The sequence below is a fragment of the Anser anser genome (assembly GCF_964211835.1).
Source record: "Anser anser genome assembly, chromosome: 20".
Taxonomy (NCBI): domain Eukaryota; kingdom Metazoa; phylum Chordata; class Aves; order Anseriformes; family Anatidae; genus Anser; species Anser anser.
The window spans coordinates 3,573,201-3,592,563 of NC_139741.1; the positions used below are offsets into that span (position 1 = coordinate 3,573,201).

Genomic DNA, 19,363 nt, shown 5'->3' on the forward strand with positions numbered 1-19,363 from the left:
CCAAAGATAAATCAAATAGGAATTGACTTCAAAAGTTTTACCTAAGAGCTTATTTACTCATGGCAAAGGCGTGTTTAAATCCCCTGCAGGTTTCATTTAGCTGCAGATGCTATAATTACTATGAGGAAACCAACATAACTGACAAAAATTTCTAGAAAGTTTAGAGCATTTAAAACGCCCCCGTCTTTTGAGCAACCATATCCACGAAAAAGACCACCATAAAAACTTTGAAGTTTACAACACTATAAATAGTAACCTCCGAAATTATCCTTTCAGGCAAAGAAGTCACAAGAAAGTAGTATTTAATTTTAGATCTTTTATGAGCAAAGATGTTTGAACATGTCACATTTCAAGAGCATCAATCTTTCTTTACAAGAAAAGAAAAAAAAATCACTTCATAGATTTTGAGCTAGAGAGGTCCACAGCATTTTCTGCAAATTAAAAGTGCATGGAATACATGCATCATCCTTCATACATACAGTATTTTGCAACAGGATTGAGAACACAGTAAGTGTTAAACAATATTTAGAGTTAAAATTACCTGAAGAAAAAAAATCTCTCCTTGGAGAGAGGGATTAACTGAACATCCTCCTGGACAGCTGTGCAAGATCAACAAGTGCTTTTTCTGTACAAATGGTTTAATAAAAAAAAAATCACACAGCATGTTCTGGAATATTCAAAACAATGATTTGATAGAATAAACATTCTACAATTCCCTCAATTCCATATTGTTTTGTTACAAACAGTTATCATGGCCCAAACCCTGTGTATGGGCGCTCAGATTCATAGCTTCATCCTTACATTATCTGTCTCAAAAGATCAAATTTTAGCTCTTGTACTGGAATTCAAATGGGTGACTGAATAAATTTGGCAGTTTTCCAGCATTGAGCCCCTCCCTCCCACGTAGCTTGACTTACTCAAATTTCAGATATTAAGTGGTAGATTTATCAGAGAGGTCATGTACGAGCAGCACAGTCAAAAGCTACGTCAGACGTAGGAAGACTAGTGGTTGAAGAATGTGTTGAGCATCTTTGACGGCAGAAGTTTCCAACACCACTACTAGAGTGAAATAGGCAGAAGATTATAATGAAATAATAAAATTAAGTCCATTATTTTAATAACTGTTTTGTCATTCAATATAAGATAAAGCAAAATAGTTTACTTAGGCAGTGATGAGGAAAACTTGAGAGAGAAACTAAGTCATCATGTGTCCTTTGAGACATCAAGTCCAGAAATGAAGAGTGGCATTTTAAGATTCATTTTTTTCTAGCCTAAAAGAAGTTTTAATATCTAAGTGCTATTTGGTAGTGTTCTCTGAAACCAGAGTTATATTTGCATCTTTATGAAGGTGTGTGCGTTCGAAATTTGATAGCAAAAAAACTGAGTAGAAAAAATATAGGAAGGAATTTCCCTTCCCTTAAACGGACATCACACAAATGGGATTATCCATCCAGATGGACTTGACATTCTAACACGGACAGGCATAATGAAATAGCAAAGATGCTCCATGATTACAGGTATGGCATGGAGTCTTGTCTCCCTGAAGCGAGACAAGAGCCCTTCCAAATCTGAGCTAGCAAGGAAAAAAAATAATTACTTTAAAAATTTTATACTAAGGAGTGTACCTTGCAGTAAATATACTCTTGTTTCTGGCGACCATATTTATTATTTAAATGAGATCCTTTTCAAGTGAAGTTCCTCTAAGAAGTAGATGATATCATCACTAAACAATAGTTTTGTTCCAGCAGTATCTGATGATTACATGACTGAGCTTTGTGAATACACCACTGTGAATAATTAAGCTAAAATAGTTAAATTCTTTCAGAAAAACCCTAACGCTAACATAACACCAAAACACACAGGCATTGCAGGCTCAAATCTGTTTGACACACACATAGCATCTGTTCAGAGTGACAGAGCAGCATTCAGCTTCCAGAAATACATTCCTTTCCATCCCCATTCCACAATACTTGGGGATTCCTGGCTTTTGCTGCTGAAGTTACTCCTGCGTCCATGCCCATAAACTTCATGAATATTGAATGTACTTTTGTGGAGGGAAAAGACTAAAATTTACACACATCCTAGACTGACACCTGCTCCTGTTTTAAGTACATATATGAATCTGATATGGGTGAATTCATTTAAAATGAACTTTATGTTGTTCCTAAAACTCCTGACCAAACAAAGTCTTCTTTGGTCCCTCACCCTGAAAACAACTTCCCATTTGTCAAGCCAACAGATGTTAAAACTATTAAAGTGCAAAAGACTTCTAAAACATTGGTTTCCTCTGTGAAAAGACTATTTCAAAGTAAGTGTAATCTATATTAAGTGTAATTCTCCGTCCTGGGAAGCTGGCTACTGCCATGCCATGGCAGCCTGACAGGCAGGTCAGAACCAGGGGCCAACCTAGAGCCTTGCACTGGAACTCAGCATCAAACCCAGAAGCTGGCTTAAATGCTGTACCTAGACCTTGACCAGTAAGTCACAGTATTACCATCACATCAAAAAGGGGTCTAAATACAGCCACAACTCGAGCTCAATGTTCTTATCAGTAAGAATAGCTAAGTAAATCTACACTGACCAAGCGACTGTCTTTACTGACTACACTTCACGGGTTAAACTAACTGGCCATCCACAGATTCTGCCGTCTATTTCTCCTTTGCATTTTCTTTTTTGCCCTACAAGTTACCTGAAAAGTAAAAGCAACACAAGCAATATATACACAAGGGTACACTTTCAAGAGTTCTTTAGCTTCTGCATACTAGAATATAACTGGAGTAATTGACATATCTTTACATCTGCTTAGGGACACTTGTGACAGTGTGACAGGTAAAATAACACTTATTATCTACAGGTATCCTATCCAGCAACTTTCTTCTTAGCCGTAACTATTAGTGAAGTGCACCTTTGCTAAATGATCTATTTACAAACGTAAACTATGCAATTAAAGTTTTAAAATAAATAGACAACCTTTACATTATGTAGCAACCTGACAACAAGGTCAAGGATCGCCCAGTTATATCTTTCAAACAAAATGATTTGCGTACGTTGCTCATTTTTTTTGATGACATTCCTTGGCTGAATCTATTCTGCAAGGTCTTCCTTGTTTTTCTTTCCTTATGCTGGATAATTGTGTAAAAACTCCTTGAGCTTTGTTGGATAGTCTGTCATGACTCCAGTTGCTCCAAGATCAAATGCCCTCTTGTATTCTTGTTCTTCATTCAGTACCCAAATATACACCTGCAATATGGAAGAGAATAGAAGAAAACACATTATTACATGAAATATTCAAAAAAAAGGTGAACTGATGACCTAAATTGTTTCATGTGTGAGAGATGATGCCACATATATTTAAAGTGATTAGACTGCGATGCCAAAGACAGACACACAAAAAGTGAGAAAAAAAAAGATTTTGCAGGCTGAAGTTTGAAGTGAAAAAAAGTCTTAAAGTGATTTAAATTTTTAAGAACTTTTTCCAAACCCGTAATTGTTCCTCTGCAACTACTGCAAATGTAACAGCAAAAGCTACTGTTCGGGAACCAAAAAGAAGCTTGCAATGCTAGTAACACAACAGACTCGTATTTCAGAATACACTCTGCCTACACTTCATTAACAAATCTAAAAATTGGCAAGTTCCATCAATAGTGAAAAGCTAGGTAGCTTTTTGTAAAACATTCTTCCAATTGGATGATATTAAGTGTCTTGGTAACAGAAGATTAAGAAATACATTTATTTCAAATGAACTACATAGGCGAATGAATTCTGGCAGAGAATATGAGCCCATCTTAAGGCCGTATCTGGCTGGTTCATATTCTCACTAGACTAAAAGCAGATTTCCTTTAGTTTTGCCACACTATACCTGAATGCCCCGAGCAGTGAGGTGGTCAAAAAGTGCTTTCCTCATTAGCAGTCTGCAAAAAGGAGAAAAAAAAATTGTTCAAGAAAATTTTCAACATCCATTGACGTTCTGTAACAAATTTTTCCATAGAGCATTTAGACTCAATGGTTTCCACAATAAAGGGAATTAAACTATAGGAAACTTCGTTTAAACAACTCAAGATTGCCTAACGAACATATCCAGAAATTTGCATTAGCTACGGATATTTGTATCAGCTCTCCTGATAAACAAATTCAGCGGGCACCTCCTTCCTTGTACAGATACCCTTGTACGATGGCCAATGAATCAATCCCTTCGCTTTCAGAAGAATTTATCCTTCACACTAGAAGAAATGAAAACTACTAAACAACAGAAACTAAACAGAATAATCAAGAACTATTTTAGGTCAAACTAGAATATTCCCCACTGTTATTGTACCTCAGTATGTTTCAGTGCATGAATAAATAAGTGTACCGAAACATCAATGAAAGATTTGAATATGATTTATGCTGCACTGACAAAAATGCTAGAAGAAACTGAAAAAAAATCACAACCTATCAAGTAGTTGTAGTAATAAATTACTCTTAGTTGCTTAAGCCAACTGTCGATGTATAAACAAAACATGGTTAAAAACATAATAAGATTAAAATCTTACGTGTCAGCTAGCCAGATAATAAATTTCTGGCTTCTTGACATCTTCTGTGGTTCTTTCAGCCTGTTGAGGAAGAAGAAAAAAAATTACCAGAGCACAGACTAAAACGTTCAGATGTTTCTGTGAAAAAAAAGAAAAAAAAAACATGAAGAATTAGTCTTGCAGTTTCTCAAGTTAGAGCAGTAATTGCCCTTTGACTTCAGGACAGTGACTTAGAATTGGGTTACACCAGAGAAATGTGTTACATTTAAAAGAAGCAGCAGAGACAGATATTCAGCAGCACTTTCAGTAAGGTACGAGAAACAAAAAGCACGTGAAGTCTCACATCCACCCTATTACTGACTTGCCTCTTGGCCTTAATCAGACTAATTTGTTCTCAGTTTCCACATCTAAGAAAGAGGAAGAAAGGTGCAAAAATTAGTTATTTGTATAGCACTGCAATTACTGTCTAGATGGCGTCAGCACAAGCTGTGCTGTAGAGGCAGCTGCTGTCCCACCTGAAAGGAGTAGTTACAGAAAATGCTGTCAACAGGAAACAGATATACACAGGCATCCCACACTACCCACAGAGTAACTCTGAGCTGGCTAGAAACAGGTTAAATACAGAGGACCAGAAAATTTGAATAACTTTCACTTCTGAATACACAAAAGTACCTAAATAACAAAACAATACAATACATTAATCTTTTGAAACAGACACTGTCAAGATGGTAAGCATACACTTTATAGTCTCCCCTTCCACCTAAAGGACACAAGTGGACTGACTGAATTCTACCTTTGAAAGAGAGGCATCACTAAAAAACTTTTAACGTGATGCAGTCAAACTATCACTGAGAAGAATGGAATCATAACTTAAGCCAGTTACTCAAATAGGCCTTAATACCCCTTTATTTTTTCATGAAGTGAAAACTTTAATAGTTGAGACTCATATTTCTCCAGACTCCAGAAAAATCAATACTTCCAAGAGAACTTTAATCCCTTATCATAAATTCTGATACAGCTCCTTCAGAACGTACTAGATCACTACCTACCTACCTACTTGTGCAGTGCATTTTCCCTTAGAAACATTCTATTTTACTCTTTATTCAGCCTGAGGTCAGTGACTCCATCAACACTCAGGCTGGCACTATCATGCACTAGTTTCTCTATCATTTCAGTGTGGCACTCACCAACCAACTCTAACTCACTTGAGGATGATGGAGGGCATAGGAATTTCCAAGAATTCTTCCTTGAAAGGAATGAACGGCAGCAGACCAGTGTAGAACAGGCCAAGAAGCAGGAGGACACGTTGCAAACAGAAGATGATGGGAATATCAGCATTCTGCAGGAACCAGGAGAGAAAGTTTCTAACTTATCTTGGCAGATCGTTAAATTTGTTGCAATTGAATTTACTTATCTATGCTTGTTTAAATTTTAGCGCTTGCACCTAAGAATTAAACAGCCAACTGTCTACGATATGCATACCACTGAAATTAAATTACTCTTTCTGGTAACTTGTAATCCAAGTTTTACACAATTTGAAGGGGCAACAGTAACCTGAAAAGGTGAAGTCTCAGTAATTCCAGTACTGCTTCTGTTACCTGACAATTCAGACTATACAATACCAGGCAGCATTTTAGCTTTGACTCATATTACCAAAAGGACCAAGCTGTGCTTTGATACAGAACTTGCTACAGTTTGGTATTACACCAGCTTGCTCCACAACAAATTTTAAAAGAAGCTGGTTTATGAATCAAAACATTCGAGCACTAATGAACAAAATGAACAAATACAACTGTTGTTCAGGTAGCAAAGTGTTGTCCTGTTTCAGAGCACAGATAAATCAGTACAGTATCTGTAGTCTTAATTATATCAATTTCACTCATCTGCATAACTCCCTTGGACTAAGCATAATTTTAATTTAATTCTAAATTGTACAATTCCGTAGCACAAAAAGGAATAGAATTTATAGCTGTAAAACAGCTTTATACCAATATATCTATAAGTGCATGGCAACTGATGTCCACATCCACTATTTTAATAAAAAGAAATACATAATAAGCAATCCTTCTAAAATTGCTTTCATACCAGATGAATGATGTGCAATACTGGCGCTAGGAAGTCCTGGCATAAAAAACATAAGACCCCATATATTACAGAACAAATGTAAAATGTGATTAAGTTTTATTCCTTAAATGTTTTGTTGCAGAATATACGACTGTTAATTGTGCTTGACTCTATTCTGCTTACTACGCTGTTACAATAAATTAAGTGCACAATTTCTGATCACAACTAGAAGTCTGGCATAACTCACTCGATCCTGATTTACAGGGTGCTTTTCTGTACACATCACACAGTAACAAGCAGGCAAGAACAAAGCTTAGCTGGATCCATTCTTACCTCCTTAAGACACTTTGATACAACCTCGTAATTGACATTCCCCCATACAGTCAAATGCTCTCGTTTATACTGGCTCACCAGCTCTGAAACCTGCAATATAGAACAACAACAAAAAGAAACCTAACGTGTATTCATTTAATATTATGTGCGGAATAACTTAACTGAATCTCTACTTGCTAATTTTCAAGTATGTAAGTCATTATAGAAAAAATAATTCTTCTACACAATCTCCCATTTTAAAATGATTATGCTACTTTGTGTTCAGGACAACAGATAAAAGGAAGTATCACTACACCTACAAGAAAAACTGGATGCCAAAACAGTATCTCATGGAAAGCAGATTTCCTCTTCCATCATAAACACTGGTCTTTACAATTACACCATGTTTTTATGCATGTTTTTATTTGTAGGCAACAGTCCGTAAGAAGACCCTTCATATGAAGTACACAACAAAGATGTCTTCAGCAGTTTGGCATCTCTTCATTAGTTTTACGCTGAGATAAAAGGCCAGTAAAGAGCTGTTCACTGAACATCCTGCACTAGGTCTCTATCTTCTGCATTACTTCATATGCGGTGCAAAATCTAACTCGTGAAGGACGAAGCTCCCCAAGAACACACACCTGTGTGGCTCAGACTGCTATCAACTCAAAAAAACTCTTTTCTTTTGGAATTTCAACATCACATGACATTCAGTCCCATTTAAGCGTATCTTTTCATGTACCTTTTTGATCAACACATTGTTGTTCACTTTGATGTCAATGTTGACAGGAGTTTGTGGAAATGCCTCAAACACCTCTTTCAGGAGAGGAATACGGTTATCTTTTCCCTCACAGTGACATTCTGGGGAAACAAGACAGTTGTCACTGCTGTGACCTTTTATAATATACTGTAGATAAAAGCTGAGATGTCAAAGCGCTTGTCATCTTAAAAGTTAAAAGATAACATGGTTCCTAGAATTAGCACATTTTGGAAATTAAAAAAAAACAGCCAAAAAAAAATCCACCAACTTCACTTGGATAGCTGTAGTTAATTATGATAAGCTCACTTCCATAATGAAAATGCACTGAGTCATTTTCACATTTAGGGTCGAACTATGTCATTTTCCAACGGCAGAAGTGCAGGCATTGTTAAAATCCTAAACTAGCCAACATGGGCTCAGTTACCACATACCAAATGCAATGAGATTAATATGAAGTGAGACCAAACAAGAAGAACTTTTCCTTCTAGGAAAATGCACTGGAGAAGCATACTATGTAAAGGGAACAGATGGCAAAATACCAAAATGTTAGTGCTTGAAACTACTTGTGGCTCTATGTATTACTGTACATAAACAAAACATGTACATGTGTGAAAATAACATATTGTGGAGCTCAACTTGGTGCATTTTTTTCAATTTTAAAACTTTTTTTGCACACTTTATTCACATTACAGTCCCAAGAATCACAGTTTTCACAAGAAAACAGGTTGATCTTTTTCAAGGTTTTCCTCTCTTTTAGCAATATTTATACCAATCTGTAAGTCACACATACAATAACTACTACACCACTGCTTTAATTCACCCTCTGAAAATATCTGTTTTATCTGACATCTCATATTCGAGCTCAGAGTGAACCAGCACAATGGCATTTGAATTGTAAAGGAATTGCCTTTGCCTTCTCTGTTTTTGGAACAACAGATTTTTAATCACCACCCTCTGAAGAGGTCACAGGGGAACTAGAAGGCAGCTGCAAGGAGACAAGCAAACAACTGAGATGTTTACTTGGAAAAAGGTATCTTATATCTTAGATTTAGTCACTGTCGGGCGGTCTGAAAAAAATATGTATTTTAGTTTCTAAAGCTAGAATTATATTTTGACACTTCTCTTATCTAGATACTTAACATTTCTCTTATCCAGATACTGATAGATACAAATACATACTTTTCTACTCCCTTTGCCAAAATAAGGAATTGTCACATGTATGTTTAGTTACTGTAAATGTGAACTGAAATAGTAAAAGACAAATATTTACCTTTCTGAAATGTGACGTCCAACTTGCAGAGATATGGTGGAAGTTCCTGAAAAATAAAGAGGAAAAAAAGACTAATTTAAATGCAGGGATGTAATCGACTTTTCTTGAAAAAGACAAAAAAATTGTCAGCTATAAACAATGTAATTTACCTGTAAAGACAAAACTCATTCTTTTCTATCTCTTGCCTAAAAATTGATTTTGCAAGCGTAATGTTCATTCATAGTTGAACTATTTGGCACTCTTGGACTGGCGTTCCCTGCAGCTGAATAAGGCAAAATGTTTCCAGATACCCATCTCAAAGTTCTGAGAACTCCACTTACATATCGGATGGAAAGCCAGTTCTGCAAAACAGGCTTTTAAAACTGTCAGTGCAGGTAGGATTCCTCTACCAGCTTTGCCCATTAAAAAGCTAGTCATAGGAGAAGGAGCTCGTTGACTAAGCTTCCTTTGTCACCAGCATGGCAAAACAGGCCCGCCTCCAGAAAGCTATTCATCCACACTGCAGTTGGACGGAGTTAATCAGCCTCTAGAAGTGTGCCTGTTTTTATCCCTTGACTACATGGGGAGCCTAGTTCATATTTTTTAGGCAGACGAGATGAATCCTTTCCTTAGGTTTTGGATACTAAGCACACACCCCCTTCCTGCCCGCCCCAGCCATTCTACAGAGTTCTAAACACTTTTTCTTCAACTTACAGAGTATTTGAGGTCGGATATATTGACATCGACTCCTGTTGATCTCTTCAGGTTCTCGTCATGGGACACAACCACTTGCTCATCCTTCGTCAGGTGACAATCTAGCTCCAACATGTCTGTTCCTATATTAACTGCACTGGAAGCAAAGAAGTCTGCCTTGAACCACACGTGTATTTCGTACAGGTCCAAGTGTAACAGATACACGTTATTCAACTGAACTAACCCCACAGAAAGTGCTTTAGATGCTTTATGATGCAATGCATCCTCACAACCTTACTGCCAAGCAAGAAACAAATAATTCTGTTGCAGCAGAAAGCTGATGCAAGAATAAACAAAGTACTATGATTCAGAGACGGGATTTGGACTTGGGAGCCTTGGCTCTGCCTTCCACAGAAGTGGAGCGACACTTCTGTCTGTTGCAGCCTACCGCCTCAGTACTGAGGCATCTACTTCTACAGCATTGTTTCAGAATTTTGAGCGTGATGCTCATCAGTATCAGCACATTTATCACTAGAAGACACAAGGGCTTGTTAAAAAAGAACAATTCTGTAGTAAGCATAAACAACATGACAAGGATAGGAACGCCTTCTTTACTTCCTTTAGGTTAGTCAGGAATGGAAGGCTCAGGAAATTACCAATGGGACGTTCAGGTTTTGGGCTTTTTCAGCTAGCAAAACTATAAATTTGTAAGATCATTTGATAAAAAAAATAAAAATCATTAAAACAGCCACTTATATTTTTCAAAGAAATGCTGCTGAATTAGCTAGTCATGTTCCAGTCCACTTTGTAAAGTCCTAATCCAATCCCAATTTCACCCTATAGAAGCTTAACTAATAGGAGAAGGAGTCAAGAAAGCAGAAAGTGAGAGTAATACCGATGAAAAAAGTACAATAAACCTCCTAGGAGAAAAAAAAAAAAGCTTTCCTCTAATGAGAAGCAAATCACTCATTTCATTAGAAAGGTGCTCGGAAGGTATCATTCTGGCGGACAGCTGAATGTCTCAGCCTGAATTTTGAACGCTTCCTTTAAAACACTGGGCTGCTCTTTCTGAACAAATCTTTAGTATCTGTGAGTACAGTCCATACCCGACTCAAAGCCCAGCGGCTGCAGTAGCAACCTTTTCCTTAAGAAAAGGTCTTTATTGACTGCTGCAGTACAGGAGCATCATAAACATTTACAAATGCAGTAACAAAACAAAACAAAAAATAGAACATCCCTCCCCCAAGTGTTTAACACAATTTCTGGTCCAGCTGGGATAATGTTCAGGAGGGGGACTGTCAAATTAAAACCACTTTGTTAACTGTTTTCCGGTGCCACTAATTAGGAGGAAAATAAAAATCCTATTAGGCAGCCTGTTCTGTGCAACCCTTCCTCCCGACGAAAAACATCTCCAACTATGCTGCAGGAGACGTGCCAAGTTTGTAGAGGACATCCCCACGTAGCACCACGTATTACCATTTAACAATCAACATTTATTAGAAATATTAATGTTTAAAAATTTCAGGACTGATGCTGAATGGATAAAGGAGAACAACTACTTGCCTTGTTAACAAATCTGAGAATTTGCCAGGCTCTTACCAGTAGCCTGCTGCTAATAAGCTTCCTTAAAGTGCTGACTTTTTCCAGCTATAGCCCAGTTTTTTCTGCAGTTCTGTATTAATCTGAAAGACCCACAGTGCCACAGAGAAGGCGCAATCTGGAGAACATCTGGAGCGAAATGTGTTCTGATCCAACCGCACCAGAACTCCAGTTGTAAAGCAGACTCGTAGTTGCAAATTAGGATGGTAGAGCTCTTTGCTCGTTTAACTCCAACTGTTTTCAAGCAATAGAAAATACCAGGAAATATTTAAGAAATGCCTTACCTCTGAAAATAATGCCTTAGGCAAGGCCTAAAGTAGCACAACGTACAGAGTTTATAAATACTAAGTTAGCAACATACATTTGTTGCTGTAACTGTAGCGTTTAAAACTTTCTCTCTAAGCCCAGTATGATCATAAATGTAAATACAGTAAGATAAGAAAAATATCTGGAGAGTTTACTTAGCAGCTTCCTGTCAAGACAATGCTAAACTACATTTGCACTAGGGACAATTAAGCTTGTAAACAAAATATGAGAACATCTTTTATGCCAGATCTCCAAATCCTTTAAGACTCTACAGATGTCTCCTTTAGCTTACAGAGAATTATTTTACAACCGAAAACCATCGCAGAAGCATTTAAGTATGACATAACATGATTACAACCCAAGAAAACCAAAGAATGTTTCGTCTACCAGGCAAACAAAAAAATACCGGTTTTGGTACAAAGAGCTAATAATTGCTTTCCAGAATATTTGTTAAGTATAAAACTGGAAGTTACCAACAAAGGTTTCCTCCCCTACATCTCCCCCAAACACTTTATTTACATACTAGAATCATGCAATAATATTAAATATTCTACAATCCCCTCAGTGTAAATAGCATACCTAAAGCTACCTGCTCGCCAATAGTTTAGGTTACTACGGAACCAAGGGGGCAGGTCATATATTCCAGACAAGCATTCTCTTTTGGATTCAATGACATCAGTGGGCAAATATGCCTTCCTGCCCGAACCTGCAGAAACAACTCGTGCAGGCACATCCTATTTGGCTTCACACGAAATCTGATGGGTTACGAATTGGTTTATACCAGCCATCTGAGCCAATCCAGATGATTTTTCGTCACGTGGATCACCAGTTTTCTACCCAATTCCTTTTGCTAGCTCACTAGCGGAGATGGCGGCGAGAGGGTGAGAAGGACAAAGCCTTCGGCCCTTCGCAGGGAAGCCAGAACTCTCCCCATTGTCTAATGCAAGGTAATTGCTGACTCTGCTTTCTGCAGAATATGCCTTTATCATTCAGCCACAACAATCTCAAAACAAGTAACTGGACTTTGCTATTGGCAGTTGTGATCAGTTTAAAAAGTGGAGCTCGGTGCATTTGTTGCTGTAAAATAATTAAAATGGTCAGAAGAGAAACAGACAAACGCCTGTAATTATCACAAAACAATCTGACTCCTAGTGCAGTCCTTACCGTTAAGTACTACAGCCTACCTCTGAGAATGAAATAAAAATAAGTTGTGCTATAACTTTTCTTCTTAAGAACCCTGTGCATATAAAGCCAGTACGATACTAAATCAAAATTAAGAAATGGTTAAAAAAGAAACACTTTCTGGAAAGAGTAGTAGGAGAGTTGAAAAGAGGCAGGCCAGCAGGAATGAAACAGAAAGCTATGCTAAGCTTCCATGGAGATAGAAAATACCGCAGTACGTTCAATAGCACTGCTTGGTCGGGAAAGCTGGCACGACTCAGCCTGCAAGGAAGTGTGCAAACTGATGAGGCTACTTAGCACAAAAGAAATTAAAAAAAAAAAACAAAACCAAGAATAAAGAGTAGCCCACATAATTTGGTCACTACTCTTTGGCAGCTGGAATTTTAGATATGCTGCTTTTTTAAATGTTTTTTGAGAACACCGATAGAATTTATTGCTTCTTAAATGCTGGAGGCTTAAAAGGCTTTCCAGTACCAACTCAATTTTAAAGCCCTAGATAAGAGGCTTTCACACATTGTGCAAATGAAGTATGTGAATGAGGTGAAACGCAAACATTTTTAATAACTTCACGGATGGTATATTGAAAATTTGTTAACATTTAGACCTCAGTCACAATACTCCCAGAAGACAAGTGATTAACCTTCTTTACAGAGGAGGGAGCTGAATATCATGAATCTGTGGAGAATCTAAGAGATGGGCTTACAGCCATAAAAGCAGTCAGCAAGGCCATCAGCCCACCTGAAATCCAGCCTTGTATGCTAATTAGCACACTGGTATAGACCGTGATCTGAAATACCTTTTGAGAAATATCAATTTATCTAAGGGGAAAAAAAAATGTATGATATTAGTTAGAAAAATAGCTTTATAATGATAAATTAACAGATGCAATCTCCATTAAACATGGAAACAATATTGTTCCGTGTTTAATTAGCTAGAGGAGGAGGTTGCCTCAAGAGTTCTATTTGCAAACTCGTCTACTACATTACCATGTATAACTCAGTTTGTGGTTTCCCAATGTCTTCATGTTTAAATTGGAGTCATGTTTAGCAATCCATAGTAGTCATTCAAAGGCGAGATGACTTATAGAAATAGGACACTGTAACCCAAACAACTGATGGAAGTCCTATCTTTTTGTGATTACTTCACTCATTAAAGACATGACGACACCACAGGAGCAGACGTTATTGGTTCCATTTGTACTCACTGGTGAAAGGCTGCCATCGTGTTCTCCAGATTCTCTCCAGCACCTAAATATGAAAAAAAAAATAGAATATGAACTAAATCCTTCTCCTTCCCTCAATCCCAGAGGAAATAAATACGAAATTAATGGATTAAAGATGTACACATTTTGAAGAAATATTTGGGGGAATGAATATGAAGCTAGTGTCAGAAATCCCAGCTGCTGCTGACCCACTGGAGAGACCCAAGAGAAAGGACTTTGTCAAGGTAAAACCAAAAAAGTTATCTTTGATTTGTGTAACACTTTGAATATGCAAATCGAAGTGTTTATTTTACCAGCATTTGGGTGTCCTGTTCTTCCTTAAAGGCACTGTCATTTGGCTAAGACAACATGCTCCGCAGGCACAGTAAGGGCATTATGATAAGGTCTACTTCAGAGCTACTGAGAGGAGTAAGAGGGAAGGTGACCAGGGCTGGGGGGAGAAGACTCTGCAGCTGCTATTCCCTAAGCACATAACCCACTTGATAGTCAAAGGGTGGCAACCTTTTTCAGTCCAGGAAGGCCTCCTGAAATGGTACAGTTCTGTTAGTAGAGATTTATGCTGCTGGCAAAGAGAGGTCTCATACACCAGGAATGAAACACATCAACTCCAGCAAAGAAAATAAAAGACAAGCAAATAATTTTTTCTCTCAGGCAGGAATAAACTCTGCAACTCGGAAGCCACCATTCTCTACATAAAATTCTTTGAAAATCAGCCTGGTGAGGGACTGGAAAAGGTTGTGCCTTCTTCCCGCCTTGGAAAACATGCGATACTCTAAACAGAAACGCAAAACGACTTCAGGAAGATACACGGAACGATGAGGATATCCAACTGCTCTTTGCAGTGACAAATGCCAGGCCTTGTAAACAACAATTACGGAAATTCCAATAAGGCCTTGCCTATTAACAAGGCTTCACCATTACACACTTATCTAACACTGTGTTTAGCTATTAAAGTAACGCAATTCTGTGCTCACACAACTGGCAATTTAATATTGTTTTTATCAGGTTGGCTTGCGTTGGTAAGCTTACAAAGGATTAACTGACTTAGAATCAAAATGGCAAAACCTCCATGGTTTAACATAAACCAAGATGGTAAATCCACAGCAACTTCTGTGATTAGACGTTCACCAATGCTTTATGAAGTTTGATTGCAGAATTAGGAATAGGCTGAGTGGCAGAAGTGACCTAGGGATAAAAGAGAGCACGAGAATCTCATCAAATACTTCTGATGATTGCCTAACAGACAGGAAAAACCTGCATAAGACCTGAGTGATTATTTTTTATTGCAGCTAACTTATAACTAAAGTTTTGGGTAACTTGTCGGTTGTGTGTACAGCCCATACATCCTGAACTGCAACAAAGGGGGGAAAAAAGTGATCAAAACATTATCCTAACATTTCTGGCAGAAATTTACAAAATTAAAACTTCAAATGACTGCTGTAACAAGTTGTGTGTTAGGGAGGTAGGTGTGGTGAGTCAAAGCAGCTGGTAACAAAACACCTGACTTGTGTTCTGGGGAAAAGAGGAAAAAAAGTTTAGAGATGAGCTTAAATGGGAGCTGCAAATCAGCAACACGGGTTTCACAAGCCACATTCAGGAAAGGGAACTACAACAAGCAAGTTTTGAAAGCACCACAGTGAGACTCGTAGGAATCAGCCAGCCACTGGCTCGAGAAAACGACCCTCACAAATTCTGGGGTGTCCCCCCGCAGTGCAACCAGCGACCACCACTAGGAAGAACGTTGCCAGCTGGTGAAGGGAGGCGACTGTTCCCTCTGCTCAGCGCTGCTGAGACCATGGCTGGAGCACGGCATCCAGCTCAGGGCTCCCCAGTACAAGAAAGACATGGATCTACCGGAGCGAGTCCAGAGAAAGGCTGTGAAAATTCAGGGATGAGAGATTCTTGCATGCAAGAATCAGAGAGATTTTTGGCTGAGAGCACTGGATTATTTTGCCTGGAGAAGCTCAGGGGAGATCTTATCACCACGTATAAATAAATACCTGATGGGAGGGAGTAAAGACGACTGAGCCAGACTACTCAGTGTTGCACACTGGAAGGCAATGGGAACAAGTTGAAATCCTGCAAATTCAGTTCAAACATGAGAAAAAAAAATATATATATATTTTTATTATAAGAGCGATCAAACACTGGAACAGGTTGCCCAGAGAGGCTATAGAGGCTCCATCCTCGTATGTCCCCAAAACAGGGTCCTGACTGACCTGCTGTAGGTGGCCTTGCTCTGAACAGGGACGTCAAGACATGACGATCTCCAGAAGTCCCTTCCAATCTCAACTACCTATGATTCTGTAAAAATCTCAGGCTGGATATACACACTTATATCTGAGAATGCTACCCCAGGTCAAAGGCTCTGCAATCCACGCAGCTGCCATTGACAGAGGACTCTAGCACAGAGTATCAATACATAGTTACAATTCTCAGACATGAGCAATTTTAAAACTATGCAGAAGTAAAGAAATGATTCAGGGATACTTCCACAGAGGAGCTGTAACCTGAGATAAGACAATTCCTGCATGAAAACAGAAGGAAAACCAAGCCCCGCAGACTTAAAAAGCTTCACGTGCAAAGCTTTATCTCAGGGAGGACCAAGACAAACAAATTAAGTGTTACCTCGAGCTCCTAACTTCACAGGGGTAATGCAACAGGAAACCTGACTCTGCATCTGAAGCTACAGCATGACTAAAGCCTGATGAGCACCTAAGTCCCACAGGAATTTAAGTTACAAGATAAACACCACAGAGGGTGAAATGTAAGTGATCTTCAGTCTCATAGTACCCAGCGAGTAAAAGGCTGTTGAGTTGTTTAAGGAATGTACTTCTACCCTGGGTGTACTTCTCCCTATACCTGCAGACAGAAGCAATTCGAAGACCTCGGACTTTGTCTCTGAATGCCGAATGAATAATAATCCTCCCTTTAAGTAAGGCTTTTCTACCGTTCCAATGGGGCTTAGTGCAACTGGCCTAAACGCTTGCATTTGAGGCTTAGGGCTGTATATCTTAACTAAGGTCATTGCAAAGAAGTGAGAACAAAAGAAGATTAAGGTCACACCAAGTTCCTACAAAGTCATCCGCAACTTTGAAACGGCTTGCAAATTAACAAGCAGGTAACAATCAAAGTTAAGAACCTTTGTGGAATGAAAAGCCCTGGGAAGTAACAGCTAATACGCGTATTCCAAACCAAAAGGAGCATTTTATGCTAAATGTAAGGCTATGACTTAAAATGAAGGTTAATCTATCTCATAAACCAACTAAAAGAAATCCAAGTAGTAAAAGCTTGAGGAGATCAGCTCTAATTTTTGTGTTTGAGGAATTCAAGATAGTGACAGTAGCTAAGGACAATTGACCAGACGTGTGATCAAACACTGCATTAACTGGCACTAGAAACAACATTTAAACTCAGCATCCGTCACATCTTCCACACAATCTAGAGCAAAATGCTTACTAGAAAATCGATTGACAGTATTTCCATGAGCTGAAAGGGGCAGCAAGGAACAGCTCAGAGCTTCTTCACCAGCACAGAACAGGAAGATACCATTTGCTCCGTTTTTTCCTCCCAGTACTTGGAGAAGGTAGAAGGAACTTTGGAAGAACCTTTTAGCTATTCTATATAGAAGCAACCAGCCTACCCACCAGGCCTCGCAGGAAGGCACACGGAGGGGCCAAGATTCAGAAAACGGGCTCAGATTTACCACAGCACTGAACCAGGAGCTGTCTCCAGCAGCAAGGGGAGCAAGAGCGGCATTTCTTCTGAAACCAGAGAGCAAAGCAGACGGGCAGGCAGAGGCAGGACGGCGGATGTTTCGTACCTGAGGTAAGCAGCGGGCAGTATCTCACTAGGAACAGAGATATCGTTAATGCAGAATCGCTAGGAGGAAAGAATACCCCCGTCTGAGAGGGAGACCATCAAGATCGACGCAAAACGAGCTGATTTCGGTCGACGCGTTCTGAGTTGTGCGATGGATTCGGCTTTGAAATCGAGCACCGGTCAGCAGGTGGCACCTAAAATTAGGCTACCGCAGGGAGGTTTAAAGGGAGCCCGAGGCGGGCGTGAGGGGGCCGGGGGCAGCCCCTCAGCGGCCGCAGCCTCCCCCCGGCGGCGCCCCGCTCCCCTTCCCTCACTCACCGCCGCGGTGGGAGATGTGCCGGCAGCGGAACCGCTGCCGCTTGGGCCGGTGGAGCAGCCCCGGGCACTTGAGGAGAAGCGCCGAGGTGAGGACGTAACCCCCCAGCGTGGACAGCAGGTACAGAGCGGCCGACATCCTGCGGCAGAGAACCCGCTTCGCTGCCCGGAGCCGGCTCCCGACGAGGCGGAGGCGGCGGTGCAGGGGGAGCCGCTGAGGGAACGGCTGGGGGAGCCGCTGAGGGAGCGGCTGCCACTGCGGCCGCGCAGCCGCACCGCCCGCCCTCCGCCCCCGGGCCGGCAGCGGGCCCCGTGCGCAGGCGCGGGGGTCCCCGGCCGTGCCCGCCCTTCCCTGAGGGGCTCGGCCCGCGGCTGGCGCCGTGAGGGGCTCGGACGGGGCCCTGAGGCGATTTTGCCCCCCCCGCGCCCTCACGGGCGGTTTGTAGCGGCTAACAGACATCGCCCACTTCGCTCACCCATCCCCGTCTCGTTCTCTGTGGTGCTTTTTATGTTATTGACCGTGCTGGAGCAGGGAGCTCTTGGCAAATTTAATTCGTTAAGGAGGGTTAGAGGGGGGTATTGTCTTCTTGGCAGGCAGAGGGAGGTGTTTTCCACGCGTCAGCGGTGACTTACAGCGAGCAGAAACCAGGTCTCGAGTCCGGTCAGGTGGTACAATTATTATTACAAGCTGGCAAATTAAATTTTGCGTGCACTCTAATTAAAGACAAATATTCTGGAAATTAAATTAGGTCTCAGGATACGGCCGCCTAGCAGTAATACATCTTACCTCGACAAAAAGTTAGGAATTGACTTTCCACGACTAATTTCTCATCGCAGACATTTGCAAAGCTCTGCCAATTTAAGCATCATGTCACGCAGCTTTAGGATAGTGGCGTAATTACCAGAACTCCCATAATTTGAGATTCACACTAGGCCAAAAGCTTCCTTTTAACAACCCAAAGTCTGTTTAATCACCACAAGTCAAGCTCTACTGACAACTTAAGCTGCAGGTCCTTATATTGAACAAACTTCCAGTGCTTTAGTTTTCACAAATTTACCAGCAGGTTTAGTTTCCAAAGAGATCTGTCACTCCAAAGTATAAATTTAGGTCAGCTTTTTAACAAAATCTGATCTATGAATACAAATGCCGTAAAAGATTTCAACTTGGTATAGAAACAAGCAGTTTCTGGCTATGCTAGTAATACAAATCAGAACTGTAATTATTTTTTTTAAACAAGACCAAAGGTGAACAATTTCTCACATCAACACATTAAGAGCATCAATTCTTTGCAGACTAATAGCCTGTTTAGAAAGAGAGATTTTGCCCA

At 39.9% G+C, this 19,363-nt stretch overlaps 1 protein-coding gene across 1 annotated transcript; it reads right to left on the bottom strand.

Annotated features, from left to right (window-relative positions):
• Positions 1-285: 285 nt before the first annotated feature.
• GDPD1 (glycerophosphodiester phosphodiesterase domain containing 1) lies at positions 286-19,346 on the bottom strand. The gene is made up of 10 exons (XM_083806310.1): positions 18,039-19,346; positions 13,881-13,923; positions 9,611-9,746; positions 8,918-8,963; positions 7,630-7,748; positions 6,909-6,998; positions 5,717-5,850; positions 4,533-4,592; positions 3,860-3,911; positions 286-3,240 (listed from the first exon to the last, which is right to left on the bottom strand). The coding sequence occupies exons 1-10, from the start codon at positions 18,493-18,495 to the stop codon at positions 3,118-3,120; spliced, it is 1,260 nt and encodes a 419-aa protein (XP_083662436.1). The 5' UTR covers positions 18,496-19,346; the 3' UTR covers positions 286-3,117.
• Positions 19,347-19,363: the final 17 nt, after the last annotated feature.

Coding starts and splice junctions, on each gene's coding strand:
- GDPD1 (XM_083806310.1), bottom strand. CDS start 18,495: ATGTCTGTTAGCCGCTACAAACCGCCCGTGAGGGCGCGGGGGGGGCAA. Junction 9,747..13,880: donor ACGATGGCAGCCTTTCACCA/GTGAGTACAAAT, acceptor CTTTGCTTCCAG/TGCAGTTAATATAGGAACAG. Junction 4,593..5,716: donor ATGCCCTCCATCATCCTCAA/GTGAGTTAGAGT, acceptor CTTCCTCAACAG/GCTGAAAGAACCACAGAAGA.